General features: G+C 37.5%; 1 protein-coding gene across 4 annotated transcripts in view; it reads left to right on the top strand.

Annotated features, from left to right (window-relative positions):
• Positions 1 to 22,733, top strand: part of STAU2 (staufen double-stranded RNA binding protein 2) — a 380,463-nt gene that overhangs the window by 51,103 nt on the left and 306,627 nt on the right. For 3 of the 4 annotated variants that reach the window (XM_006880466.1, XM_006880468.1, XM_006880467.1), the window contains one exon: positions 16,135 to 16,270. The exons of the other annotated variant lie outside the window; for it this stretch is intronic. In XM_006880466.1, coding sequence (XP_006880528.1) covers positions 16,135 to 16,270 — 136 coding nt within the window. The remainder of the gene's footprint in view (positions 1 to 16,134; positions 16,271 to 22,733) is intronic. 4 annotated transcript variants of the gene reach the window in all.

Genomic DNA, 22,733 nt, shown 5'->3' with positions numbered 1-22,733 from the left:
TGGAGCCAAGCAAACTAAAACTGTGAACAATCTCAATCTTTTCACCATCCATCCTGATGCTGCCAATTGGCCCAGTGGTTAGAATCTTTGTCTTCTTGACATTGAGCCTCAATCCATATTGGAGGCTGCAGTCCTTGATCGTCTGCAGCGAGTGCTTCAGGTCCTTCTCAGTTTCAGCAAGCAGGATTGTATCATCTGCATATCGCAGATTGTTGATAGATCTTCCACCAATCTTGATCCCACATTTTCCCTCATAGAACTCAGCCTCCCGGATAATCTGTTCTGCATACAGGTTGAAAAGGTACGGAGATAGGACACATCCCTGGCGTTACACCCTTCCTAATTTTGAACCAGGCAGTGTTTCCTCTGTTCTGACGACTGCCTCTTGGTTCAAGTATAGGTTTCTCATTAGCATGATCAAGTGTTCTGGGATTCCCATTCTTCTCAGAGTCAACCACAGTTTGTTATGATGCACACAGTCAAATGCCTTTGCATAGTCAATGAAACACAGATATACATTCCTCTGGTATTCCCTGCTTTCAGCTAAGATCCATATAATACTACCTACAATATCCCTAGTACCACGACCCCTTCTAAACCCAGCCTGGACTGGGGTAATTGGGATGGATGTATTGGAGACAATGCGATTGGCACAGGACAGAGCCGAGTTTAGAGCTATTGTACATAGGATCGCTCTTGAGTAGCAAGCAACTTGACGGCACATAACAACAACAACAACAACAACAACATCTATTAGGAAGAGACAGACGTGTTAATGCAAAGAGTATTAACTGATAAAAATCAGCATTATAAAGTCCTTATACCTATTGTCTGAACAGAGCAAGGGAATCCTCCATGGTTTAAAATCAGGAAAGATGTGTGTCAGGGTTGTATCCTTTCTCCATAGAGAGATGTGATGGCCTAATGGTAAGATTCTGCACTACGATCCTGAAGGCACACAGTTCAAATCCACTAGTTGCTCCATGGGAGAAAGATGAACAGTCTCCTCCCATGGGATTTACTGCCTCTGAAAACCCATGAGAGGGTCAACTATGGGTTGGTTATGACTTGACAGTACACAACAACAACAATTGAACAATAACAATGCAACCTGTATGGTTAGCAAATAATTGAGAATCTGATTTCTATGAAGAAGACTGTGGCTTAGCAAGGGAGGAAGACTTATTAACAACCTGTTTTATACAGATGACACAGCCTTTCTTGCTGAATGTGAGAAGGGCTTGACATACTGCAGAAGCTCAAAGATTGCAGGCTTTAATATGGATTGCATCTCAACATCAAGTAGACAATAATCCTCACCATTGGATCGATAACATCATGATGGGAAAAATATTGAAATTGTTAATAATTTCATCTTACTTCGATCCACAAACAATAGTTGGTATCAGTTGTTAGGAGATCGAAAGACATAGTGCAGCTGGCTGTCAGGGACCTCTCCAACTTTCTGAGGAGCAATGATGTCAGGTGAAGACAAGGAGTGCCTGACTCAGGGCATGGCATTTTCCATTACTTGCTATGCATCTGAGATTTGGACAGTGTCTAAGGATGGCACAAGAAGAGTTGATGCCTTTCAATTGTGGTTTTAGAGAAGAATGCTGATTATTCTGTGGACAGCCAAAAGAGCAGATATTTCTTGGAGAAAGTGCAACCAGAATGCTCCTTGGAGGCAAGGATGACAAAGCTTCATCTCACATATTTTGGGCATGTTACTAGGAAAGGTTGTTTTTTGGAAATGAACATCATACTTGGAAATGTGGAAGAGGCTCAGTGAAAGAGAGTAAGATAATTGACAAGATGGATTGGCACAGTGACTGCCCCAGTGGGCTCGGACATGTCAGAGATGATGAGGACGGCACAAGATAGAACAGGGTTCAGATCAGTTGTTCAGAGGGTTGCCATGAGCTGTACACGACTTGGCACTTAACAACAGCAGCAATGTAAGTTTAGTAAAAACCAAACATCCATTTATTCATTTATTAATTTATTAACTCAGTCTTCTGACTAATATTGTCTTGTGCATTTTTGTAATTGAAACAGACATGATACCTGCTAATTAGAAAAGTCTCTGTAAACTTTCACTAAAATTAATAATAAAAAAAAATCTTAAAAAAAAATGTAAAAAAATAGTGATTTATTTAACTATAGTTCCTATGTTTATAATTAAATAACACACGCACACACTTCTTTTTTAAAGGCACACTTTGGAGATGTGGGTTTAGTTCCCGTTTCAGGTCACAGTAATAAAGTGAATATCAGGTCACAGTAATAAAGTGAAAGCCAGCCATAGGATTTTTTTCTTTTCCCAATGCATATAAAAGTTATGTTTACACTTTACATATATTAGGTATATATTAGCATTATGAAAGTTTGAAATATTGCAAAAATTACCAAACTCTAATACAGAGACAGGAAGTGAGCAGAGACTGTGGGAAAAAGTGATGCTGATAGATATACTTGGTATAGAGTTCTTTTTAATATGTAATAGAAATATTTGTGTAGTACAGTAAAATGAGATATCTGATATTATGCATGCTTGGAAAATATAATCTACTTATTCAAATTCCACAGTGTGCTGTGCCTGGTGTTAATTTTGTTTGGAGGGAGCATTGTTCTAAGTGGTTCAGCACTTACCTGTTTTCTGTACTGAGATAACTTGGGGTTGCTGTAATAGTGAAATCTGTGCCGTTGGTGTGTCACATGCCATAAGGGTTACCCATGGGGACAAGTTTTGGTGGAGCTTCCTGATAATACAGACTAGGATGTGCCTATTTCCCAAATGACAGGCTTTCGAAAAACCTCTGAACACTAAAGAAAGAGGATAGTTTAGCGGTAGAGCTTATATTGGAAGTTAGTTGAAATGAGGAAAAACCATAACAAACATCGTTTAACAATTAGAACATGGATTGTACATAGCTTGAATACTGGAAAACTGGAAACAGTTAAAAATGAAATGGAATGCATGGATATCGGCATAATAGGCATTACTGAGAAGAGATGGACCAGCTTTGGCCACTTTGAATCAGATAATCATAAGATGCGTCTGATTCAGTTCTTCCTGGTTACTTGCTATGTATTTGAGAGCTGGACAGTGAATAAAGATGAAAAGAAAATAATTGATGCCTTTCAGCTGTGTTGTTGGAGAAGAGGACTGAATATCCAATGGACGGCCAAGAGAACAAACATGTGTCTTGGGGATGGTGCAGCCAGTGTGCTCTTTGGAGGCAAGAATGATGAGGCTTTGCCTCACATACTTTGGGCCTGTTGCTAGGAGGTGCTAGTCCTTGAAGAGGGACATTCTTCTGGAGAGGGTGAAGGTTCAGCGAAGGAGAGGAAGACCTTTAGCCAGGTGGATTGACATGGCAACTGCTGCAATGGCATCTTCTGTATCAGGAAGTAGGAGGGTGGAACAGAATAGAATAGGATTCAGATCTTTTGTTCATAGGGTCACTATGAGTCATGCTCGACTTGACAGCACCTAACAACAACAAAGCTTTTTTATTATTAGTTTCCTTACTTGTCTTCAACTGATTATAGTATTCTTATATAAAGGGAAAAAATTAATTTAAATTTGTAGTTGATAGAGCCATTCTACTTTGATTTTTTTCCCCCTACTGATCATGCTGTCTCTCTGGAGACTAAGGTGCGTCTGATACAGGCCATGGTCTTCGCAATCACTTGTTATGCATCAGAGAGTTGAACAGTGACCAGGGAGGATAGAAGGAGAATTGATGCCTTTGAGCTGTGGTGCTGGAGAAGAGTATTGAGAATACCATGGACTGCTAGGAAAACAAACAGATTTGTCCTGGAAAGGGTTAAACCAGGTGGCCCCTTGGAGGCAAGGATTCTGAGGCTCCCTCTAACATACTTTGGACATGTTGTGAGGAGAGACCGGTCCTTGGAGAAGGACATCATGCTTGGGAGGGTGGAGGTACAGCGCAGGAGGGGAAGGCCCTCTATGAGGTGGATTGATTCAGTGACTGGGATAATCGGGATGGGAGTGCCAGAGACAGTGCGACTGGCACAGGACAGAGCAGAGTTTAAGGCTGTTGTACATAGGGTCGCTATGAGTCGCAAGCGACTCGACGGCACATAACAACAACAACAACAACAACTGATCATGGATATCACATCACCATCAGTATTTGTTAATTGCATGCTTTTATGTATTTGGATTCCCTGAGTAATGCAGACCATTCACATGCTTGACTGCAAATTGATGGGATGGAGATTTGAGAGTTGTGGTGCTGGAGAAGAGTATGGAAGAGTACATACTGTGGCTTGCCAAGAAAACAAGGGTGAAATCAAGCCACTCCTTGGAGGCAAGGATTTAGAAACTCCATCTTACATATTTTGGGTATGTTGTGCAGAAAAACCATTCCTTGGAGAAGGACATCATGTTTGGAAGGGTGGAAGAACAGTATGACACAGGAAGACCTTGAGTGAGGTGAATTGACACAGTGACTGGGGTTATGGGGGCAGGTATGTCAGAGACAGTGAGAAAAGACACTGTCCTTTTCAGGTAAATTCTTTTAGTCTTATACATAAACACAAAACTTAATAGTAAAGATAATCTCCACAAGTGAATGATAAGTGCTATTAATGTTCTAGGTTATCATAAACATGGATTGAAGTAATTTAGATGAAGTATAAAGGCATATTGGGCAGGTATAGAGGAAAGGAAAGAATGTTCTAGACTGGGAACTCCTCTAAGGAATGACATTCTCTTGGAACATCGACAATGGCTTTCCTTAAAAAATTACTTTTGTAGATGATTTTAGTGCTCAGGTCTTTTGTTCATAGGGTTGCCATGAGTCATCTGCAACTTGACGGCACTTAACAACAACAACAACAACAACAACAACAGATGGTTGTAATCAGAGTAGCTAAGTTATTTGTGAGAGTTAAAACAGGAGATGTAGATTAGAGCTATTGGGGAATTGTTTAAATTTATAAGCAGGTGACCTTTTAAGTTGAGTTTGACATGTGAATGAAGTGGGAAGGTACTAAAAGTATAGAGATGAATTGGGAAACAATTGCCATAGTTGATGAGTGAGAAAAGAAGACAGAAAAAAAGTCAGACTTATGTATAACAGTGATGGCTGAGCGCTGGGCCAAAACCCCATTTAGAGGGCTGGAATAGGAAGGAAACTGCTAAGGAGTCAGAAAAAGGAAGCAGGTGAAAGTCTGAAAGGCCAGTGTAGCTAATGATTTCCATTACTGCTTGTTGTATTGAGATGAAAGGATTCAGGCAAACATTTAAAATAAAACAGAACATTATGTGGAGATGAGTATACAAATTACAAATGTAGAGATTGACGAATAGACCAATAGCTCACAGTCTTTCTCAAGCCAGTTTTGGGGGTTAAACAATTTCAAGGGAAACCACTGTTTTGATTTCTGCCATTTTACATTAATTTTGTGTGCTTGTTAGATCATACATATAATCTTGTGATAGCTTTTTTAAACTCAGGGTGTGTGACAATCCTATGTGTAGCAGTGTAGTACTTTATTGCTGTGTACTACTTGACTCCATAAAGGTGCCAAAACTTATTCATTATTTGATTGATGAACATTTGGGTTGTTTCTGGTTTGGAATTGTTAAAATAATATTGTTGTGAATATTCTTATACATTTGTGTTTCCCTTGGGAACACCTAGGAGTAGAAGGGTGAGTCATAGGTTTTGCATATGTTCAGCATTAATGCATAAAGTGTTACTGCACCTTCACTTCATAGGAGTGTTTTCCATGTCCTTATCAACATTTAGTAACTTCAGTTTTCAAAATTAGTAGCTGTTTTTTTTTATGTCATTGTAACAACTTATTGTGGTTTCAATTTGTATTTCCATAATGACATCATGCTGGGAAAAGTGGAGGGTCAGAGGAGGGGAAGACCTTTGACAAGATGGATTGTCACAGTGACTGTAACAATGGGCTCAAGCATATGAAAACTTGTGAGGGTTGGGCAGGATAGGGCAAAGTTCAGATCTGTTGTCCATTGGGTAGTTTGTGAGTCATCGTTAATGTTATAGTACCTAACAACAGCAACAAAAATGACTAAATTAGGTGAACACCTCTTCTTAATGCCTGTTAACGTTAGGATATTCTCTACTATAATGTACTGGTTGAAAGAATTTGTCCACTTTGAGAAGCAAAACAAAAACCTGCGTTGTCTGTTTTTATTGACTTGTAAAGTTCTTATATATTCTAGATTTACAGATCCATAAGGAGCCCTGATAACATGTTGGATAGGTAATGTTGGCAGTTTGTACTCACCCAGCAACTTCATGGTTCAAAGACCTGACAGTCTGTTCCTGAAAAGACTAAAACCTAGGAACCCTACAGAGGCAGATTAACTCTTATCACATGGGGTCACTCCTGAGTTAAAAAAAACCAACATAATGGGAAAGTCAGCTGTTAGGGACCTCTCTAAAGTACTCAGGAGCAGCGGTGTCTCTCTGGAGACTAAGGTGCGCCTGATACAGGCCATGGTCTTTGCAATCGCTTGTTATGCATCAGAGAGTTGGACAATGACTTGGGAGGACAGAAGGAGAGTTGATGCTTTTGAGCTGTGGTGCTGGAGAAGAGTACTGAATGTACCATGGACTGCCAGGAAAACAAACAGATTCATCTTGGAGAGGATTAAACCAAGCTACTCCTTGGAGGCAAGGATTCTGGGGCTTTGTCTGACATACTTTGGACATGTTGCCAGGAGGGATGGGTCCTTGGAGAGGGACATCATACTTGGGAGAGTGGAGGGACAGCACAGGAGGGGAAGACCCTCTATGAGATGGATTGATTCAGTGACTGGGGTAATCCGGATGGGTGTGTCAGAGGCGGTGCGGTTGGCGCAGGATAGAGCAGGGTTTAGGGCTGTTGTGCATAGGGTCGGTATGAGTCGCAAATGACTCGATGGCACATAACAACACAACAACAACAATGTGCCTTACTCTGTTAGTTAGAAGTATACCAACAAAATACTTTCTTTTATTTCTTTTAACTTCTAAGGGAGAACTAATTTCAGATTTATGTAAAATTTACAGATATAGTTTATATTATGTTTATAGACCCTTTACCCTGTTCCCCCGATGGTTAACATTTCTTAACCAGTTTTAAAAAATTATAGGTAAGATACCACTTTACATACAAGAATACTTTCTTATCAGGGAGTAAATATGGGATGAATACATGCCCCATTAGGATTTTAAGGAGTGTCCCAGTTTCCAAAGATCATGTTATATTTTTACTCCTCTTCTATTCTTCAGTCTAGAACAGGACCTCAGTGTTTCTTGTCCTGTATATACTCAGTATTTTTAAATATTACATGCTACATGTTTTGTAGATGTCCCTCAGTTGAACTTCTCTGATGCTTCCTCTTGGTTTTTATACCATTTAATCATATCACCCTCATGCTTATTTCTGTGCTTTTTGTCAGGAGATGGCCATACTGATTTGTCTCATTAGTGATGGCTTTCATTATTCAGTGAAAAGCATGTCTGCTAAGTTTCTCAACTGTAAAGTTAATGATAAAATATGTTTAATTTTTAAAATAAAAGGTAATGAGTAAGTATTTCTGAGCTACTTTAAATCTCTGTCAGTATGGTATTCCTCATTGTTTTTTACCTGCCAGATTTAACAACCATTGATTACAGATTCATAATTTACTTAAAGACTTAAATCTATAATTACTTGTTTTGATGCTTATAATTAAATCTCCTATTTGGCTAGTGGTACAGTCTCTTCATGTTGACTTCTGTGTTCTTCTGAAATTTTCCTCTCAATCGTTGGATGCTTTTTCCTTCCTGGTTTAATAATACAATGTTCCAGAGTCACCTTGTATTTTCCAAACTGGCCTTAGAAGCCCTGATTAATAAATCCATTCTTTTAACAAATATTTACTGAATTACTACTATGTACCAGGGACTTTTCTGATTTTATACAAAGCTCTTTTCTCACATATATGTAATATGTAAGTCTTTGAAGATTATTTGGAACAGTTTTGTTTGGCCTGTCACATGGAGGAATGAAAAATTATTATGTATATTTATGTACATAATTAGTTAGCCTTTTTATACTTAATCACTGATAAATAGAAATTTCCATTACTAAATCCAGAAGCTTACTGAAGATTGATTATAAGTTTAGTTGACAGTGTCAGCTCTAAGCCTTATAATATATGAGGATTTCTGTATAATGCTCATGCTTTGCAACCTAGACTCCAACTATTGTACACTGAAAACATTGAACACTGAAAAATGTATGCTGAAAACAGTGGTAGTTAGCATTACCTGGAGACATTTAATGTTCGGTGCCATCAAATCGACTTATAACAATCCTATTAACAGTGAACTGTTCATTATAATCCTATGTACAGTGAATCTGAGCCTTGCACTATCCTGTGCCATCCTCATAGTCACTGATGTGCTCAAACCCATTGTTATAGTAACTGTGTCAATTCATTTCATTCAGAATCTTTCTTTCTCTGACCCATCACCTTTCTCAGCATGACAGCCTTTTCTAAGGACTGGCCCCTCCTAGCATCATGCTCAAAGTATGTGAGAGGAATTTAGTCCATTCTTGCCTCTATAGTGTACTTTCCCCAAGACAGCCTTGTTTGTTCTTTTGGAAGTCTATGAGATGTTCACTAATCTTATCCAGTACTATGATTCAAAGGCATTGGTTATTTTTCTGTCTTCCTTATACATTGTCCAACTTCAACAAGAATAGGAAGTAATTTGAAAGGCCAGAGCTTGTTGTTGTTAATTGCTGTTGAGTTGAACATAACTCATAGTGATCCTAGCGACAAAAGACCTGAAAACTTACTATAACTATCATTGTTTCTCAAAGTTCATAGAGTTTCCAGAGGCATGTTGTTTAGGAAGTAGATGCCACTTCTACTTCAAATCTGTCTTAAATTGGGAGCTCCATCAAATACTGTCAACCTTGACACTCCAATGGCACCACAACCACCTCAGTACAACATATTGACAGAAGAGTACTGTACCACTTAGAAAACTGTTCCTCAAAAAAATCGTAAAAACTGACTTTTAAATACAGAGGCCCTTCTCGAGGTCTTGTTGACTCTAAACAAGAGGCTTAAAGAAAACAACCAATATAGTATGTTGTTGTTGTTGTTATGTGGCATTGAGTTGCCTGTGACCTGTAGTGACCCTATGTACAGAAGCTCTGAACCCTTCACTGTCCTGAGCCAGTCTCACTAATTCCAACACACCAACTCCCATTGCCCCAGATACTGTTTCCATCCATCGCATCTGGGGTCTTCTTCTGTGTTGTCTCTCTGCCCTACAGGGCATGATGTCCTTCTTTAAGGTCCGATCTCTCCTGGCCACTTGCCCAAAGTATGTTAGATGGAGCTTCAAAATCCTAGCCTCCAAGGAGAGACTTGGTTTCATCCTCTCTAAGACAGACCTATTTATTTTCTTGGCAGTCCATGGTGTGTTCAAGACTCTTCTCCAGCACTGTAACTCTAAGGCATTAATTCTTCTGTCATCCTTAGTCATTGTCTAGCTCTCTGAAGCATAATATGTAATTGCGAGGACCATGACCTGGATTAGGCACACCTTTGTCTGTAGACAGACATCATTACTTTTCAGCACTCTGGGGTGGTCCCTGACATAGTTGCACTTAATTTTTCAACTGACACTTTGGAAAGGTCTTTGATAACTGGTTTTCCTGATGCAGCATGTCTTTTGATTCCTTGACTGCTGTCACTATGGATGTCGATTGTGTATCCAAGTAAGGTGAAATTGTTGACAATTCCAGTCTTTTCTCCACCTGTCATGATGTTGCTTATATCTAGGCTGAGGATTAATAGTTTAATGCTAGTCTTGTCTTTTTGGAGGTCTTTAGTCTGTGTGGATAAAGAAGATGTATGTAAGTGAGCATGTCAGTCTTGTTCTGTCTGAAGCAGTTAGAGAACTTTGTTCTAAAGGTTGAAATCTTATCAGCCTAGTTTATGCTGCCCTGTTTTTTCTTCTAGCCTCCTTTGTAAAGACAAGTTTCTGTTGAAGAAAAGTACTGCAGCCTAACTTTCAGACAAGGAATTTAGATTGGAATGTTTATTTATTTAAATGATCAGAATACATTTTAATGCAAGACTTCCTCTTACTTAAAAATCCAGTTTAGCCTTCACCCGGCTTTAAATGCCAGTGGACTAGTGTTGAGAATCAAGCGTTAAAGCTGGGATTCACTTCACACTGTTGCATCTAAAACCTTAGTTTAGAAGTTGTAATGCAGTGGGACAGAAGTTAATTCACCTGAGCGAATGCCACTCCTGCTTTCAAGCTTGCTTTAATCGGGGAGCTTCACCAAACACTGTCCACCATAGATAACAGTATTTAGCTTCACATCAACAACGAGTTACCTCTGTACAGCAAGTGGACATACCAGGGTTGCACTACCTAAAGAATGTTTCACCAAAAACAAAGGCAACCCTGAGGGCCACAGGCCTGAGGGCCTGGTGGAATTTGAAACTAGGGCCTGGAGTAGGCTCGACCCCACTCTTAATTACCCTTACTCTAGGGGTCAGGGCCGCCCACCAGCCTTTGGAGGCCAAAAAGGACAGTAACACAAAGAACAAAAGACCCCAGAAAGTTCCCTTGCCTGACTGCCACCAAGAGGAGCCACCAAACATCCTGCTGGCTTAGCTGGCTGGCTTCCAGAGTGGAGGGAGACCCACCTTTGGAGGCCATAGGTTTTAAAAACTAGTTTACCTTTTCAGAAAAATTTTCAATTACCACACATTAATCAATTTAGAAAAAAAAACAGCACCCAAACCCCTAGGTTTGTTTAATATAACTGTTTCTATGTCACGAAAAACAAGCTTATGGTTGTCCTGAAATGCATCATACTGTGCAAAATGAAATTATTGCACATTTCAGTTTCCAAGTGTAAAGCTGTATGTATATCTTTTTGAAGTTTCATTGTATTAAATTTATAGCCTATTTACTTTGTAGGCTTCTACTTGACATAGAAGATGTAAAGACAGCTTTTCCATGGGGAATATTAAGTAAAAACAGTTTAATACTATATTACCTTGGGGAAAAAAAATCCAGTTTTAAGTTTGGGTTGCAGACACAATGAATTTCACTAATGCATTCAAAATTACCTCACTGATAGTTGAAACATATTTGTTTCCTATTACTATTATTAAAGGATAAAGTCTTCCAAGTTTGCAAGGCTCTCTTCCTCTTTAATTTTGGGTAATCGTGAGTATAATTAATATAAAGTAGGATTCAAAGTAACATAAATCTTGCATGACTAGCTGAAATGAACTGAAATCTTTTTGAAATTAGAGAAATTTAGACTTAAGTGCACATTGTTCTGAGTTAGTTTGGAACCTTTTTAGGCAATTTCATTTTTATTTTTTTTCCTGATTAAGTTAAATGCAAAAACTATAACCCAGTAGTTCTGCTGCTATGCTTGTACCCAAGTGAAATGGACACATTTTTCTAAAAGATTGATAAAAATTGTCCAGTGCAGTTTTATTCATGATAGCCTTAAACTGTAAACAATCAAAAAAGCAGAATGGATGAACCAGCTGTGTTATAATAATTCAGTGAAATACTATACAGTAATAAAAACATTTGAAATATGTATGCAGAAAAATCATTGTTGTGTGAAACAACGTAAGGAGAAAATAACTATTCACACATGAAGAATAGACAAAACTAATTTGTGGTGATAGAAGTCAGACTTGGAAGAGGCATGAAGGAGCATTGTTGTGATGAAATGTTTTGTGTTCATTAGTGGAATTATGGTCATATGAGGTTATATATGTAATAGTTTATTGTGCATTTTCCTATCCCTCCGTAAAATAGAAAGAAAAGATAATCCCATTATGCTTTTCTGCTCACTCTGTTATAAACATATGTATTAAATCAGGGATTTGGACTAATTGGAGTTAGTATTCACCCTGTAAATTTTTCCTTGCCGTCTTTTCTATCTTTAATCTTTATCCCCTGCTTTCTCTTCATTCATTTTTCATTTCTTTTAAATCTTGGTTATATTCTTCTTTGGTTTTATGTGAGTTCTTTGGGGGGAAAGAAAATGGGTGCTTTGTTGACTCATGATGGGTTTCTTATAACCTGGGTGCTGATTGTGTTTTTATATAAAACTCTATTACCGCTTTGCTGAGATTTTGTATCACCCTTGCTTTCTCAGCTGCTATGTGAGTGGGCTCATTTTTGGATGTTATTGTTATGTGCCTGCGACTCGTAAGCGACCGTATGTACAACAGCCCTAAACCCTGCTCTATCCTGTGCCAATCTTATTGTCTCTGACACACATATCCCATTACTCCATCACTGAGTCAGTGCATCTCATCAAGGGGCTTCCTCTTCTGCACTGTTCCTCCAGCCTTCCAAGCATGACGTCCCTCTCCAAGGGACTGGTCCTGCCTTGCAGTATGTCCATATTATGTCAGACAAAGCTTCAAGAATCCTTGCCTCCAAGGAGGAGCCTGGTTTAACCCTCTCCAGGACAAACTTGTTTTTTCTTCTAGCAATCCATGGTATATTCAGTACTCTTCAGCATCACAGCTCGAAGGCATCAATTTTCTTTCTGTCATCCCTAGTCATTGTCCAACTTTCTGATGCATAGCAAGTAATAGCAAAGACTATAGCCCAAATCAGGCACACCTTAGTCTCCAGACTGACATCATTGCTCTTCAGTACTTTGGAGAGGTTTCTGACAGCAGACTTTCTCAGTGCAATTAATCTTTTAAATTTCCTGGCTCCTGATATCAAGAGTGTTGATTGTGGAGCCAAGCAAACTAAAGCTGTTAACAATCTCTTCACCATCTATCATGAAGCTGCAAATTGGCCAGTGGGGAGAATCTTTGTTTTCTTGATGTTGGTATCTGAATGTATGGTATGACAGATGGAATGAAAAGAAATACAATATATATATTGAAAATAGATTTTACTTTCTAGAAGAGCTTTATATGACTTTGTAGTTTGCTGTATATATACATGAGGTGTAAAAGAACTTACATAAAAATAACGACATAATTATTTTAGATTCCATTGTAAAATTTTTATTTGTATAAGTGGGATTGTTTCTGAGGCAGTCTCATAATTTGCTATTTCTTTTTTCCCCCATGTGTATTATTATTTTTATTTATTCATTCATTGTTTTCACATTTCCTCCCTCTCCCTTTTAATTTCCCCCTCTCTCAGGCCACTTTGTAATGCACCTCTTGTTCCATATTGTTGTCATACATACAATGCCTAATCATATACCCATTCAGACCATTCTTCCTCTCACATATTCCATTTTTTAATATGTGGCTTTTCAGACATATGTAATACTAGAATAAAAGTAGAATGTTGTTGTTGTTGTTATGTGCCGTCGTCGAGTCGCTTGCGACTCATAGCGACCCTATGTACAACAGCCTTAAACTCTGCTCTGTCCTGCGCCAATCGCACTGTTTCTGACACTCCCATCCTGATTATCCCAGTCACTGAATCAATCCATCTCATAGAAGGCCTTCCCCTCCTGCACTGTCCCTCCACCCTCCCAAGCATGATGTCCTTCTCCAAGGACCGGTCTCTCCTCACAACATGCCCAAAGTATGTCAGACGGAGCCTCAGAATCCTTGCCTCCAAGGAGCCACCTGGTTTAACCCTTTCCAGGATGAATCTGTTTGTTTTCCTAGCAGTCCATGGTATTCTCAATACTCTTCTCCAGCACCACAGCTCAAAAGCATCAATTCTCCTTCTGTCCTCCTTGGTCATTGTCCAACTCTCTGATGCATAACAAGTGATTGCGAAGACCATGGCCTGTATCAAACGCACCTTAGTCTCCAGGGAGACACCATTGCTCTTCTGGAGAGGTCCCTAACAGCAGACTTTCTCATGGCAATGCACCTTTTAATTTCCTGGCTACTGGTGCCAAGACTGTTGACTGTGGAGCCAAGCAAACTAGAGCTGTGAAAAATCTCAGTCTCTTCACTATCCATCCTGATGCTGCCAGTTGGTCCAGTGGTGAGAATCTTTGTCTTCTTGACATTGAGCCTCAATCCATATTGGGGGCTGCAGTCCTTGAACCTCTGCAGCAGGTGCTTCAGGTCCTCTTCAGTTTCAGCAAGCAGGGTTGTGCCATCTGCATAACACAGATTGTTGATAAATCGTCCAGCAGTCTTGACCCCACATTTCTCCTCATAGAGCCCAGCCTCCCAGATAATCTGTTCTGCATATAGGTTGAAAAGGTATGGAGATAGGATGCATCTCTGGCATACGCCCTTCCCAATTTTGAACCATGCAGTGTTCCCTTGCTCTGTTCTGACGACTGCCCCGTGGTACAAGTATAGGTTTCGCATTAGAACGATCAAGTGTTCTGGGATTCCCATTCTTCTCAGAGTAAATTTGCTTACTCGATACTAGCGTCAACAATTGTCAATACCTAGCTTTTTTTTTTTTTTAATTTTTGTGTGAGTGTACCATCAAATCAGATCTGACTGGTACAGGAGGAGATTGTCCCTCCTTTTCCTGGCAGAGCATCTGGTGGATTGGAACCGTGTGCCTCTGGGATTGTAGTTGCAGCTCCTTGCCACTAGGCCACCAGAGCTCCCCAATACCTAGCATTTTAAATCCATCAGATATCACCCTGAAAGAAAAAGCCTGGAAGATCTGCTTCCGTAGATTGTTGTTGCTGTTACTGCTGTTGCTATGCACCATCGAGTCAGAACTGACCCTCTGGTGGGTTTTCAGAGGAAGTTAATCAAATGAGAGGAGACTGCCTCTCCTTCCGCAGAGAGGCAGAGGGCCCACCTTTGGGATTGCAGCGCAGCTTCTTCCCACTAGACCATGAGAGCTCCCTTGTTGCTATTGTTAGATGCTGTCAAGTGACTCACTGCAACCTCATGACCCCATGATCCCATGACCCCATGACCACCAGATTTGAAACTTGCCCTATATTGCACCATTCTTAAAATCTCTGTCATTCTCAAATCCTTTGTATTAGTCACTGTGTTAATCCGTCTAGTTCCATAGATTATAGCCATTAAGAAACTGACTCATGGGATTGCTCTGAGTTGGAAATGACCCAAGAACAGCATACTTGATTTTAATGGTCAGTCTTGTTTCCCATCTCTCTCCTTTTACCTTGCCCTGAATTAGTTGATAAGTTTCTTCTTAGCCAACATTTTGTATTTATGACAATAGTAAAAAAATCCACTATTTAGTACTTTGCATTTTAACAAGGTATGTTTGACAGTAATAAATGCTAAGATGTGAGTGTGAGCAGAGTCACACTAGCTGTATAATATGTAAGGTTATGTGTCAGTTTGGCTAGGCCATCATTCTCAGTGGTTTGGCAGTTACAGAATGAATGATGTAACTTGGCAGTTAATATAATCATGTAATTTGACAGCTATGTAATGATAAAGTCAGCCTCCATTTTACTATGTAATACCAAACTTTGTTTTTTTCTACTGCAGAGTTTCATTTAACCACCTAGCCTTTGGAACTTAACTATGTGCATAAATGAGGAGGAATGAGTCTGTATCACTTCATCAGTAAATGATCAGTATCTGTTCTTAAAGATGGGTCTATCTTTTCATATTTGTTACAACTAAGTAGCATTTTAATGAAAGAAATACTTAAAGAGAGCATTACTTTGTCCTGCAACAAATAAAGTAATTTTTATTCTCACCAGAAAAAATCTTCAAGAATGATTTTTTTGTTATTGTATTAATAATTTTTACTGATGTCTCTATTAACTTAGAATGTTTTGTTGTTTGCTAATCAAAGTATAAACAAAAAATATTAGCTATTTTTGTTGATTAAATAGCAATCTGGGGTAAGTGTTGTTGAAGTTCAGTACTTCTTAAAATCATAGTAAAAATAAGAATTGTTTTGAAATAGTTTGACTATAAGTTGGATTTTTGGTTATTAATGTTTAGACTAGTATAAAAACATCAAAGAGATTTTGTTGCAGATTGTGTTCTTGTTTGTTTCGACAGTCCTTAGTGAGAGAGTCATGCCGATGGACCATCCGGTCCCACCTTCTTTCATGGTAATGAAATGTCTTACAAGTGTAGCATGCATGATTTACTGTGGAAATATTTCACTTGTGTGCCTTTCTTTTGAACAGGCAGTATAACGCCAACTGTGGAACTGAATGGCCTTGCTATGAAAAGGGGAGAGCCTGCCATCTACAGGCCATTAGATCCAAAGCCATTCCCAAATTATAGAGCGAATTACAACTTTCGGGGCATGTACAATCAGAGGTTTGTATATCTCCTTTGGTTTTGTTCTTATGTTATTATTTTATACATGTTATAAAAATTTCTGAAACTAAGAGTATTGTCATTGGAATAAAATATACTTTAAGCAGTTTTCATGAAATTTGGGTAAATCAGGCTCACAAAAATATTTAAAGTGAAATAGTTCTAACAACATGAGTTTTCAGTAAATAATTTTTTTTATTTTATTTTTTTTCAAGGAATTACAAAGCTAATTTTAAACTTTGCAGTGAGCTCTGTGATAACTGCAGGACCCAGTTTTAAAGTCACAGTACAGATTCTAGTGCTGACTTCCCAGTGACTTTCTTTACCAACCAGCACAGTGTTGATTTGTTGTAACACATTACAAACATGAGTGTTTATAATCTCTAGGAAATTTTCTGGAGAAAGGAAAGATTTACAAGTCTTTATAGACATTGCATGGTTTTGTGATGATCAGAGTATGACAGAATTTTCTTTTAAATTGATAAAATATCAAAATAAAGTTGAATTGGGTTTTTTTTTTTGCTTCTCATAAAAGTCATAGATCATTGTGGAGAAAGGGGGGAAATGCAAAATGCAGGATGTTAAAAGAAAATAAAAATAATTTGCAGTCTTAGCACTAACTAGCATAAATGTTCCAATAACCTTTATATTCTTTTTTTCTTTGCCATAGGTACACATATTTAACAAAATTAAAATTATTCTTTCTATATTAACTTTGTAATGCTTTATTTAGGTATAATAATAGGGGAAGTGCCCAAATCTTAAGTATGTCTTGATAGTATTAGTATTTATGTATATATGTACTTATACTTTATTTATAAGATGACTTTTTAAAAAAAAATTTATTATTTTTGTGTGAGTGTACCATCAAATCAGATCTGACTGGTACAGGAGGAGATTGTCCCTCCTTCCCTGGCAGAGCATCTGGTGGATTTGAACTGTGTGCCTCTGGGATTGTAGTTGCAGCTCCTTGCCACTAGGCCACCAGAGCTCCCCTTATAAGATGACTTTTTAATGTTTAATTATCACAGCATAGGGTGTCATAGAAAGTTCATCACCCCTTTAAGTTTTAAAATGCCTCTTTGCAATTGAAGGACCATTTTCCACAAGTAACCACTATTCTGACACTGTCACTATAGATTTGTCTTATCTGTCATTAAACTATGAACTATAAATAGATCCATATGGTATTTACTCTTTTGTATCAGACTTTTTAAAAAACTTAAGTTACCATCAAGTCAAAACCAATTCGTAGCTGACACTCCAGTGAGGTTTCAGAGGCTGCAGATCACACAGGACAAAATGACTCATCATTCTTTTTTTTAGCAGCTGGTTTAAACTGGTTGCCTTTGGGTTGACAGTACAATTCCTTATATACTGGGCACCAGCGCTTCTGCTTTACCGTATTTTCTTTAAAGGCAAAAGTTCTGTTTGTTGTTCTTGTTTTATTGAGAATTGTCTGTTGCTTGTGTGTGTCTGGGGTTCATCTTTTCTACTGCTGAATAGCATTTCCTTGTGTTTGTTTATCCTATGTGTGCATTTTTATCCTATGTGTGCATTTTTATGCCCTTTTTTCACTTAATCCTTGAGAATATTTTTGATGGTAACATTGTACTTCATATGACCCTCATATATTTGATAATCTTATGCCCTATAATAATCATCTGTTTGTTTCTTTTTTGCTGTTGGAAATAATACCACAGTAAACTTTATACATAATAAGTCTTGGTTTAACTCATTATTTCCTTAATATGAATTTCTAATGGGGAATATTGGTGAAAAAAAGTGCTACTTAACTGCATTAAAGTTTGTACTAATTTGTTAGTTTTCAGAAAGTGACTATTTCACTGTAATACAGCATTGTACGTTTAAGAAAATTTGATAGTGTAAAGTAGTATGTTCTCATTTTCATTTTATTGATTACTGATGAGACTGAACAGCTTTAAAAATCTTTCTTTGCTGTTCTTATGGTATGATGATTTTTTTTAATTGCATTGCTTGACAAGTATTCAAATGCTTTTACGCTAAAGGTAGTATCATTAAACTGTCTTCTTTGTTGTAATTCTCTTGCTTTTAACATTTGACTTTCAATTTTAATTTTACTGTTTAATGTACTATAATATTAGAATACAGTATGATTCAGTGTATTTTTTTTTAAAAAAAGTTCTATTTCTCCCATTGCTTTTACGCTTGGGAATTTATTTTCCATGTGTAATTTGCTGATACATGTGTTAATACATATTTTGTTATGGTATTATGCTTTTACTGACATCACAACTCAGAAGATAGTCTCTAAATTATATAATACTGTTTTAATATCTTACTCGATAGAAAAATTATCATTAATATTACTAATTAAAAACTTACTTGTATTCAAATGGTATATAGTTAGTTCCTTTAATTATTTGTTACTCAGAGTCTCTAAGAAAAACATTAATGATCTTTTAGATTTTAGACTTATAAAAAGTATAAAACTTTCTTGTAGAAACAGAGTGAGTCTTTACCTCTGTATGATTGTCCTGTATTATCCTCTGATTACTCAGGTCATTGTGTTGATGACCATTGATTATGAGGTGACTGTATACTTCTTTTGCTGTCTGCCCTGAAATCTGCTTTGATGACTTGCCCATTCATTTTGCTCACATTATATTTTTGGAGGATGTCTGACATTTCCACCTTGCTACTAATTTAGCCGAACCTTCACTATGACTGATTCCACTGGTATGCTTCTGGCCCATTTTTTTTCTGTGGCATTTCCTTTGATTCCCATTTCTTCATTCTCTATTTGGAGCCCATACTATGTAGTCAGCATGGGAGATTTAACATTTCTGCAATTCTTGCTTTGCACTCTCTTTTTCTTAGACCAGTTGTCTTTCAGTCTAACGTTACGTAATAAGAAACTAATTGCCTGCTGAATTTACATATAAGCAATGTGTTTGGTCATCTGAATTGGGAACACTTCTATTTTATATTTCCAAGAGATATTATTTTTAATGTACTATAGTGAATGCTTATACTGTTAAACATTTTGTTGTATTTTATATCTGTGGTCTTTTATTGAACTTTTGCTAAAGTTTTGACTAGTAAGTTTACTACTTTCAAGTAAAAGAAATTTAGTACTAAAACATTGAAAAAAATCATGCAGTCTTTGTCTTGATGGAGCTTCTTTCTGAATAAGAAGAGAGCTAGTCAGTAAAAGAATTCCTGCATATATTGTGTTTGATGGTGATTAAGACTCCTTAGAATGAATTAACTAACAAGGGAAAGTATTAAATGGTTTCATTTTATGTATGAAGGCTAGTCACATTAGAAGGTAAATTTTGATAAATAGTTAAAGGAAGAGGGAGGATATGAAGGGTTAATTTCAAGAGAACATTCTAGGCAAGAGAAGAAACAGCAAGTGCAAAGACTCTGAGGTAGGAGTGTGTCTGTTGATGAACATCTAACAGGCCAGTGTGACTGGAGAAGAGTGAATACGGAGGCAGTCATTTAGGACCAGAGGAAGGGGTTCATGTGGTCATGTGGTTTTATTTGATCTTATTTTGATCCCAATGGCTTAGTGGTTAAACATTGGCTGCTAAAAAGCTGCCAGTTTGAACACACCAGCTCTTCTGGAAGAAAGATATGACAGTTTGCTTCTGTAAGTATGTACAGCTTTAGAAACCCAATGGAATAGTTTTCTTCTGTCCTGGGAAATCAGAATCCACCTGAAGGCATGCTAACTTTTCTGTCAAGAAAGTTGTAATTTTTCTTTTGTTGAAAATTTTAGTTATAGAATCTTGCTTGGAGGAGTGCAAGAATGTTATGTATAGCTTTTTCCTAACTGTTACATCTTACATCATTCCTATTTAATGAATAAAGTGGATTTTCCTTTCAGCTGTTTGGAGAATTTTTAGAATTTTCTGTAGATCACAAAAAGTTAAAAATGAAACATGAAAGAACTACTAAAGTCATCCTTTAACTTGAACATGACTGTCTGCTTACCGAAGGGCAGACCTAACCATTACTCAGAAGGCTGTTAAAGATTCTCGTTTTTCACACATGAGTTGACTTTTTAAATGAACATGCTTGACTGTATTCAGAGAATTAAGGGTCAGAGGTCAGGAGAGAGAGTCTCTTATCTTTGCCAGACATCAAAATAATCAGTAGTTCCTGAGTAAGGTAAAGAATGAAAGACTAAAGAGTTCAAAAAACAGGTTATTTGAAAGAGTCATCTCGCTTTTTAGTTATAATAATATTAACTAATAATTAGAGATTACCCATAGTATTGCACTGTGGAGTTTTTGAGAAAAGTTTTGTGTGAAAGATTACAAAGCAAATTGGTTTATTTAACAGTTTTTTATACAAATTGCTTTATGACATCAGTTAATTTTTCACATTGTATAACCATTCTCATTATTTTCATTCTGTTTCTATTAATTTAGCTCCCTGACATTTCTTACTTTTTCATTTTTGTTTAACCATTTGGTCTTATATAGTTGTTTTTTAAAAGAAGCATAGTACTCATAGCTGACACTATTTATTTTATAAGCCATTCTGTTATTTGATTGCAAGGTGACCTCTAAGAGTAATTTCATTTCCAAATTCAAAGGGTTTCTTAGGGCCATTGTCTCCAGGGTCCTGTAATTTCTCTCAGTCTGGTATGTCTACCCTTTTTTAGAAATTTGAATTTTGCTCTGCATTTTCTCCACCTTCTATCCTTATTGTTTTCCTGGTCAGAAAAGTTGGTAGTGGTAGCTAGGAAGCAGCTTATCTTCTAGAAGCTGATCTTCCAGTTCAGGTTAGATGAGGATGTGGCTTGTATCCTTTGAGTTTTTGATTGTATTCTTTGTCTTTTGCTCAGTGGGAGTAGAGTCCAGTAGTTGTACCTTAGATGCTTTTGCAAGCTTTTGAGACTCACCGAATTAGCATTTAGAATATAATCTTTGTGAACTGTGCTATGCCAATTGATTTAGTTGCCTTCTAAGACTGTAAATCTAAACTTTTTTTTAAAAAAAACACTAGTTTATTTATAAAATTCAAATACATTGATTTTGAGAATAGATTCTTCCAGTTTTCCTCACCCCCCCCCATCAAATTGTACATCCTCATGATTAATCCCCCCTTCTGCTGCACATCTTCATCCCTTTGCTTTCCCCTACCCCTCTTGGATCCTTATACTCATTCTACAATAACGGTTTTATACAATTTTTGTCCTTGTGGGACTTACTTATTTGACTCATCAAATGCTCTCCAGTCCCTCCCAAGTTGGATAATAATTTACGAAATTATTGCTTCTGTGTGCTCTGTAGTATTCCATTGTGTGAAAGTACCATAATTTCTTAATCCATTCATTTGTGGTTGGACATTTGGGCCGTGAGGTGTTTGAATATGTCTACAAGTCTCCATACCAGTGTTGCCCCTATGTGCTTTATTCTGCTTATGGATATATGTAGATCACAAATAAACATGTACAGAGACCTACTGATTTTATTATTGTTGCTGTGGTTAGATGCCAGTGAGTATGACTCAAAGCAATCCTATGAACAGATCTGAATTCTTTCCCATCCTGTGCCATCCTCACACTTCCTGAAACACTAGAGCCTATTGTAGCAGTCTATCCACCTGGTTGTCTATCCAACCCTCTACTTTTTCAAGCATGATGTGTCTCTCCAAGGAATAGCCTCTTCAGGCAACATGCCTGATTTATGTGAAGCGAAGCTTTTTCTTTGCCTCCAAGGAGCACTCTGGCTACATTTTGTCCAAGACATATTCTTTTGGCAGTCCCTGGGACTCTTCTCAAACACCACAGCTCAAGGACATCAATTCTTCTGTCACCTTTATTCATTGTCCACTTCTTAGACACATAGCAAGTGATCAAAAAGACCGAGGCCTGAATTAGGCATATTTTAATCCATAAGCTGACATCATTGCTTCTCAATAATTTGGAGAGGTCCCTGACTGCATTTTATTGTACTTTGCAGATATTGCATTTTTCATGGATTGAAAGTTTGCAGCAATCTTATGAAAAAGTCTTTTAATTCTGTTTTCCCCAACAGTGTATGCTCTGTTCTGTCTCTGTATCAAATTTTGGTAATTTCTGTACTATTTCAAACTTTTAAAAATCTATTGCACACTTAATAGACTATACTGTAGTGAAGTGTAACCTGTATATGCACTAGGAACCCACAAGTTATGGGACTCACTTTATGCTTTGTGATGATGAATAGTACAGATGACAAAGAGGGAATAGTGTTTTCAGATACGTGGGAAGTAGACTTGATAGTGATTGACTGGATGAGTTACAAAGGATAACATTTATTTGTCTCTGTGGCAAGTAATAGTCACCCTGAGAAAAGTTGGAGCAGTCTTTGGGAAGATGAAGATTTTTGTTCTGAACCTGATGAATTTAAATTGAGAAGGAGGTCTTAGGAGGAATGACGTTTCACTATTTTTTTTTCTATAATTATATTTTATTAATTTT

Source organism: Elephantulus edwardii, unplaced genomic scaffold, assembly GCF_000299155.1.
Source record: "Elephantulus edwardii isolate Elephantulus edwardi_28Jun2011 unplaced genomic scaffold, EleEdw1.0 scaffold00008, whole genome shotgun sequence".
Classification (NCBI taxonomy): domain Eukaryota; kingdom Metazoa; phylum Chordata; class Mammalia; order Macroscelidea; family Macroscelididae; genus Elephantulus; species Elephantulus edwardii.
The sequence above is the reverse complement of the archived record's forward strand: the minus strand, read 5'-3'. Positions and strand labels throughout refer to the sequence as shown.